Genomic DNA, 7,583 nt, shown 5'->3' with positions numbered 1-7,583 from the left:
TTTGGACATGAAACCAAATGTACAGTGTTGGGAGCCGCAGCCCCGAGCCCGGTCGCCTCACTTGGCGGACGTGAGGCCTGTAGTAAAGAGTAAAGCCTGAGGTAGATTACCCCTCCCATCGAGCACGTTAGTTTCCTGCTTACCGCGTAAGCAACCCGCTCAACAATATAGTCTGCCTGGCAACTGATGATGTTAGCCAATCAGCTTGCCTTGCTTACTTTAACATGATTGGACACTGTATCCGTATATATACTGGTGCCACCCCTGGGGGGGAAGGAGAAGCCCGGAAGTAGAAGCCCAGAAGGAGCCGCGGAGAGCGGACCGGTAGAGGCTTCGGAGCGAAGCCCGGAAGGAGCCGCGGGGAGCGGACCAGAGGAGGCTTCGGCTGGGAGCGATCCCAGGGCAGGCTGTACGGAGAAGAAAAATAAAAGAAAAGGTTGTCCACTGCCAGACTTTGTCGTGTGTCCTTCCTGCCGGCCGGGAGCGACATCGACAGTACAGGAGGCAAAAGCAAAAATAAACACATGGGACTTCATCAAATTAAAAAAACTCACCACGGGCAATCATCAACAAAGTGGCCAAACAGTCTTCAGATTGGGAAAAAATATTAGAGAGCCACGTATGCAATAAGGAGTTAATAGCCAACGTATATGAGGATTTCACACCATGCGACAACCAAAGAGTAAATGACCTGATTAAACATGGGCAAAGGACCTGCGAGGACATTTCTCTGAGGAAGACATAAAGATGACCAGTGAAAAGTGAAAAGGGGTTTATGCCTTGGGTCATCTGGGAAATGCAAATGAGAGTGGTGAGAGATGACCTCCTCCCCGAGCACGGCTTTCACCAGAATAGTGAGGATGGTGCTCCCCAGGAGGAGACGGGACGGCTGTGTGTCATGGGCGGGAGTGCAGATGGAGGCCACCACCGTGGATGAGTGGAGACCTGGACAATCACGTGACCCAGCATCCAGGGAAGGAATCACTGCCTCCTGAGACAGCCACGCTGCCATGTTTGTGGCAGCAATTTCTCTCTCTGTCTCTCTGTCTGTCTGTCTGTCTGTCTCTCTGTCTGTCTCTCTGTCTGTCTCTCTCTGTCTCTCTCTCTCTGTCTCTGTCTGTCTCTCTCTGTCTGTCTCTGTCTGTCTGTCTGTCTCTCTCTCTCTCTCTCTCTCTCTCTCTCTCAGGCTGCTGGGGGTTGAATCCAGGGCCTTTTACATGCAAGGCAAGCAATCTACCACTGAGCTGCATCCCCAGCCTTGTGGCAGTATTTTCTCCAATGGTCCAGCTATGCCAAAACCCAGAGGCCATAGACAGACAGATAGAGAGACTGTAATACATTTACACAGTGGTATCACCCAGCCTTACAAAAAAGGAGCTCCAGGTATGGTGGTGCACACCTATCATCTCAGTACTCTGGAGGCTGAAGCAGGAAGATTGCTGTGAGTTTAAGGCCAGCCTGAACTACATCATGAGACTCTGTCTCAAAAATAAAAAGAAAGAAAAACAAATTTTTACAGAAAATGTAAAGTAAATCAGAGTTTATAGGAGGGAGGGAAACAGAAGGTCGGTCACAGGGTGCACGGCTGCAGTGACGTCCAAGCCTCCCTGTGGACCGGTGCTCCTGTGACCGATGCAGACGTCTGCTAAGCAGGAGATGTGAGGTGCTCTTACTGTGGAAGAAGGAAACACAACCGCATCGGATGGAGGTTGCTGTACACAGGACTGTTCAGATGTAGGAAGTAAATATATCAGAGCATTATATGGTACAACTTCAATATATAGAACCTTTTTTTTTTTTGTCTTTTTCCTTTTTCTTGGTACCAGGGATCGAACTCACGACTACCTGCTTGCAAGGCAGGTGCTTATGCCACTGAGCTAAATCCCCAGCCCCCAATATATAGAACTTTTAAAAATATTAATTTGGGGACATTTAAGTGTTTTTTTTTTGGACATTTTAAGTTTTTTGCCATATTGAATATTTGATCCGAGGGGAACATAATTTGCCTTTTGACAAAATTTGCCTTTGATTAGGGACTGGGGATTTAGCTCAGCGGCATAAGCGCCTACTTTGCAAGCAGGCAGTCGTGAGTTTGATCCCTGGTACCGATAAAAACGAAAACCACAAAAAAAAAAATTTGCCTTTGATGTCTTTTTAGAATATATTTTTAGCTTGAGAGTTGTCATCAAGTTCAACATTGCGTGAGACGGTTTACATTCTTTTTTGGTACTCATACTTTATTTTATTTTATTTTATTTTTTTTTGTCTTTTTCCTTTTTATCGGTACCAGGGATCGAACTCACGACTGCCTGCTTTCAAGGCAGGCGCTTATGCCGCTGAGCTAAACCCCCAGCCCCTGGTACTCATACTTTAACACCCAGTTTGTATTTTTTTTTTTTTTTTTGTCTTTTTCCTTTTTATCGGTACCAGGGATTGAACTCACAACTGCCTGCTTGCAAGGCAGGTGCTTATGCCACTGAGCTAAATCCCCAGCCCCACCCAGTTTGTATTTTAAACCTGCCTCTCTCCAGTCAGAATAGCCACATTTGAAGTGTTCAGCAGCTGCCTGCGCTGGGTGACAGCCACCACCTCGGCGTGGGTCCCTGGGGCCTGGCATTATGGGAGTTTTGCAGATCGAGGCTGCAGACATCTCGCTCCTGCAGAGACTGCCAGCAGGTCTGACCTCAAGCTGGGAAGCTTCTGGGGCTAGTATATACAGTGGGACAGCGTCAGGAGCAAGGAGAAACTTGGGGACATCTTTGGGGAATTAGAAGAGGGAGACCCTTCTGTTCCAGGTGTGTGAGGGGAGGGTGATTTCAAACAACCCCAGTGACAAAGTGCTCCCTTTGGTCCAGGTGGAAGAGTGTGCAGATAAACACGGACCACTCCAGTTGTCTTAGGCAGGAAGGATTTCACAGAGGGAGATAGAGACTTGGCCACTTGCTCCTGCAGACCTCAGTTTCCTATCCCGCCCTGGAACCCAGGACTATTTTCATGGTATCTGCATGATCTGAGATGCTGTAGGCATTCTGTAGATGCATGAAGAAGACACAGCTGAAGATCTATCTCAGTGCTGAGTCTGGCACCAAGGAGTGTGACCCGCCGCTGCCTCAGGGCTGAGACCCTTGGAATAAGATAATGAAAGCCTTCATTGCTGAGCGATAGCTCATGTGTGGTGGGCACTGTCATTTACTTTCCTGACAGCACTGTCCCCTCCTTTGCTGGTGGAATCCCAGCATTGCTTGGGCAGCATCGTGCCCAGAAGAGAGAAGATGATTAATCAGTCACAGCCATCCCTTCCCTGTGCTGTACCCGCCTCCCTTGCAGCTAGAAGAGGTCAGAAGACCAGGTTTGGACCACTGTTACATGAAAAGAAGTCTGTCTGTCTGGGAAGGATAAGAAGGAAGCAAGGATAACTGCTCTTCTCCTCACCCCCTTGCGTCCTCCCTCTGCTGTGTGTCCTGCCTTAGCACATGGCGTAAGAGTTTGAGGTCGGGGTTTCAGGTATGGTTTGACCTTGTTATGGTTCAGACCTGACACGATCCCAAGTCCTCATGTGTTTGGGAAGTGATTTGACTATGGAGGTTTGCAGCTGGCTTGTTGTCAGAGATGGGGCCTGGTCAGAAGGTCACGGGGTGGGGGGTGCCTAGGAGGGGTTTCTCTCCCTTCCCAGCTCCTCCCTTGTATCTCTCCACTTCCTGGCTGCCATGACGTGAGCAGCTCTCTTCTGCCAGACCCTTCTGCCTGGGGCCGGCCAACCGTGCCAGACTGAAACTTCTGAAGTGGGAGCCAATGTAAACCTTCTCCCTGTAAGTCTCGGGTGTTGGGTATTTTGTCCCAGTGATGAGGAAAGAGATTAAAACAACTGTCCCCCACCCTTTGTAAGAATTTCTTCTCCAGCATCCTCACCCGGGTGAGCTTCCCCTTTGGACACTGTGATGATGGGGACCTCACTACTGCCCTAGGCAACTGGTGTGCTATGGATCCAAGGGAAGACAATTTTTATATAAGCAAAAATTAAGTTCTGTACAATTTTCATTCATTTTCTCAGTGCGAATGTTGAGAAAGAATGGCAACCCCTAGGGGGGTTGATGTGGTCTCCTCCCCCACTTTGTTTTGGCAGTACTGGGGACTGAATTTAGGGTTTTTGCACTGAGCTATATCCCCAGCCATTCTTTTGTTTTTATAATAAAATTTTCAGACAGGGCTTTGCTAAGTTGTCTTTGCTGGCCTCAAGCTTGTAATTCCCCTGCTTCAGCCTCCCAGAGTGCTAGGGTTACAGATGTGCGTCATCACAACCAGGCTACCTTTTTCTAATTATGAGGCCCTGAGGAAGTTCCTTAACATCTCTGAAACTCAGTCTCTTTGACCATGAAATGGAGATGATAAATTCTCCCTCCCTGGACCACGACGGAGACCTGCTGGATGGATTAATGCCATAGCAATTGCTAGTGGTCTCACCCATTGCCACACAGCTAGGGTCAGGGAGCTGTCACCTCTGACAATATGGCAAAGAGAATCCAGCTCAGGGCACCAGAGAATTCTGAGGCAGGGTGAAGGGTGAGTGACCAAGGTCCCTCTAGCATTCCAGCAGAGGGCTGTGTGTGCCTGTCTGCCACTCTGAGAACCCAGGGATGAGGAGGGGACCCAAAGGAAGGGTGATTCTCCCAGACATGGCCAAGGACCTGCTTCACCACCTGTCCCCAGTCCCCAGCCTGGTCAGCCCAGACCCCTCCCTCTATGTCCTGGCCCAGCGGACACTGTCCTGGCGGGCCGGGCTTGGTGAGGATCCATCGGGCGGGGCTGCCCCAGGAGAGCACACAGGAGGTGGGAGTTGCAGGTGACTTTAATAGTGGAGAGCCCAGCTAGGTGACACAGGTGCTGGCCAAGGTGGCGGCCAGTCGGGGAGGGTGTGAGGAGGGGAGCTGGCCGGGGCTGGGGCTGGCAGGGTGGTGGCCTCATTTCTTATCCTTGGGGTCCTGGCAGATGCCATAGTTGGTGTTGGTGATGGAGCCAATGATGGTCTTGTCCCCGTCACAGGTCAAGCCCCGTTCACAGGGACACACATAGTAAACTCCATAGATGGTCTGCAGAGACAGGGCCAGCGCTGTCAGGGCTGCTTTGGGCTCTGTCTGTCTGTCCCCTGCCCAGCCAGGAACCAGTAGCAGATGGCTTTCCAGAGGGCACTGGGAGACCTGGGTTCTGATCTCCACTCTGCCTCGCTTACTCTTAAGGACTCCACCTCTCTGGCCTCTCTGGGGGCCTCTACTTACCCAGCCCTAAGTGGGGGTAAGAGACCCCTGCCCCCCATCCTAAGAGGTGGGGTGGGACAGTGCTCGGAAGCCTGATGACTGCCCTCTCTCAGCCCCCCGACACTGGGCCTGCAGGGGGCTCCGCTCCCGCCCCAGCCCGTGGCCCGGTGCCCACCTCGGGGGAGCAGCTGCTGTTCTCACTGGCCTTGCGGGTGCAGCGGGCCAGGGCCAGGAGGGTGTCTTGCTGGCAGCACTGGCTCTTGCACTGGCCACTGTTCAGGCAGAGCTCGCCGTCGTCCTGCAGGGTCAGCGGGGAGCTCAGCCTGTCTCTGGGCCCCTTCTCATCCCAGACCCGGTGCTCCCCCCCCCAGCCTCCTCCGGGAGTGGGTGGGGTGTGGGGGAGAGGTATCCCGCCCCTGCCTCTGGGGGCCCTCTCCACCCTCCCCCCCATGAGGTGTCAGCAGTGTGGTGAGAGACAGCAGCCCTGGGCTCAACCTGACCCCCAGAACTAATCCTGGTGCCCCACCAACTTCTGGGCTCCTGGCCAGGCACAGCCCTAAGCCTTGGGGTTCCCATCTGGATTCTGAGTAGATGACCCTCCAAATGGGGTCTCCAAACTGAACCACATGCCCAGACTTTCACATTTTTTTCTTGTGAGACAGGGTCTCACAAAGCCGCTAAGTTGCCCAGGCTGGGATCAAACTTGTGACCCTCCAGCTTCAGGCTCCCAGTGTGCTGAGACCACAGGCCCGTGTGCCCGCGCTCCCCGATGGCAGTTCTGTGCAGAGTCCTTTGTGGAAGCTGAGGGCCCTGTCCCTCCCCGTAAGACCCCCACCACCCCAGGGCCATCCTGGACTCTGCCCGCCCATTCCGGCCACGAGTGAAGTCCCTGCCCCGGTGGTCTCTGAGCAGGGCCTCTGCTTTGCGGAGGTCAGGCAGCCAGGGTCTCCCCGCGGGCGAGGCATCGAGGGCTCTTGGATTCGGGCTGAGGATGGGCGGGAAGGGCGCAGAATGCCCCAGGGATTCTACCAGAAAAGCTGTGGGGTGGACATGGGGTCCCTGCAGGGTGATGGTCCTTGACTTCCAGGGGCTCCTCAAAGGACCATGGGAGCCCATCAGTCTGGCAACCCCTTCTGGGGCCATCTAGTTATGTTCCAGATGGGAATACTGGGGCCTGGCCGTGGTCACCCTGCAGTGGCGAGGGCAGCCAGCATAAGAAGCAGGGGTCAGGACGCCAGTCCAGGGTGCGTCTGCGGTGTCATGCTGCTCCGAATGCACCCACACTGGAGCCCAGGAGGTGACCACCAGCCTCTCATGGGGTGACCCAGGAAAGCAACCCAGCTGGGGACAGCAGAGATCAAGACCCAAGCTTGGGGGCTGGGACAGTTCCCTGGAAGACCCCTTACCAGGTTGAAAAAGAGTCCTCGGGGGTCAGGAGCAGCATAGGCCATGGCAAGGGCGACGAGCACAAGGACAAGGACCTTCTGCATGGCGAGAGGTACAGCGGGTGTGGGTGGCAGCTGGCCGGTCAATTGGTGGAACACGTGGCCACTGGGGCAGTGGCGCCTTAAAAGGGGCCCCGTCCCCACGTGAGCCGCCTTCTGCACCCTCAGCGCCTGGGGCGGGGGAGGGGGAGATAAGCTGGTGGGGTGGACCCTGGGGAGCCCAGCATGTGTGCGCGCATGAGTGCGCGATGCTGCGGTGCGGCTCAGAGTGCGCGCTCCTGGGCCCGGCGCGGCTCAGTAGTAGAGAGCTTGCCCACTGCCCCTGGGGCCCTGGGTTCCATCCCTGGCATGGAAGAACAAGCGCTGACCTTGACCACTTAGCTCTACAAGTCATGTATTTGCTGGACAAATCACCTAACTGGTTTGACTTAGTCTCCTTATCCGTCAACCCAGGAGAATTCCAAGACCTATGCGGCTGACCTAGCACACAGTGGCACACACGTGCACCTAGTTCTAAAAGTGTCTACATTGTATGTGATCCTATGCACAGAGCTTGGGACACACCTGGCCTCAGAAGAGGCTCAAGTGTCCAAGCTGTCCTGGGTAGGGCCGGGGCAGTGAGGGACCCAGGATGGCCTTGTGTCCAGCACCTCTCTTGCTCCCTGGTCCAGGCTCTGCCTTTGGTCCCACCCAAGCCCACGTGAGGGACAGAGCAGGAGCGACTGAGAAAGGCTGTGGGGTCAGAGGGGGACTCCAGGCAGGGGCAGGCCGGGTCTCCCTCTGGGGCTCCCTGCTCTGCCCTCACCCGGCTGGCTCTGCCCGCTTCCTTCCCAGCCCACTCAGCAGCCGAGACCACTGCCCCTCCGACTGTGTCCCAGGCTGGCCC

At 54.3% G+C, this 7,583-nt stretch overlaps 1 protein-coding gene across 1 annotated transcript; it reads right to left on the bottom strand.

Moving 5' to 3' along the window:
- Positions 1-4,828: 4,828 nt before the first annotated feature.
- Clps (colipase) lies at positions 4,829-6,830 on the bottom strand. The gene is made up of 3 exons (XM_003473896.3): positions 6,659-6,830; positions 5,428-5,550; positions 4,829-5,087 (listed from the first exon to the last, which is right to left on the bottom strand). The coding sequence occupies exons 1-3, from the start codon at positions 6,740-6,742 to the stop codon at positions 4,959-4,961; spliced, it is 336 nt and encodes a 111-aa protein (XP_003473944.1). The 5' UTR covers positions 6,743-6,830; the 3' UTR covers positions 4,829-4,958.
- Between the last annotated feature and the right edge of the window lie 753 nt (positions 6,831-7,583).

This window comes from Cavia porcellus, unplaced genomic scaffold, assembly GCF_034190915.1.
Source record: "Cavia porcellus strain 051 isolate PalLab524CR breed Dunkin Hartley unplaced genomic scaffold, mCavPor4.1 scaffold_28, whole genome shotgun sequence".
NCBI classification, from domain to species: Eukaryota; Metazoa; Chordata; class Mammalia; order Rodentia; family Caviidae; genus Cavia; species Cavia porcellus.
Note: the sequence above shows the minus strand (reverse complement) of the source record. Positions and strands in the feature narration are given on the sequence as shown.

Excerpts from the sequence above, each read along its gene's own strand:
- Clps (XM_003473896.3), bottom strand. The coding sequence starts at position 6,742 with ATGCAGAAGGTCCTTGTCCTTGTGCTCGTCGCCCTTGCCATGGCCTAT. Across the intron at positions 5,551-6,658 it reads GAGGACTCTTTTTCAACCTG|GACGACGGCGAGCTCTGCCT; the intron begins GTAAGGGGTCTT and ends CTGACCCTGCAG. Across the intron at positions 5,088-5,427 it reads ACAGCAGCTGCTCCCCCGAG|ACCATCTATGGAGTTTACTA; the intron begins GTGGGCACCGGG and ends CTGTCTCTGCAG.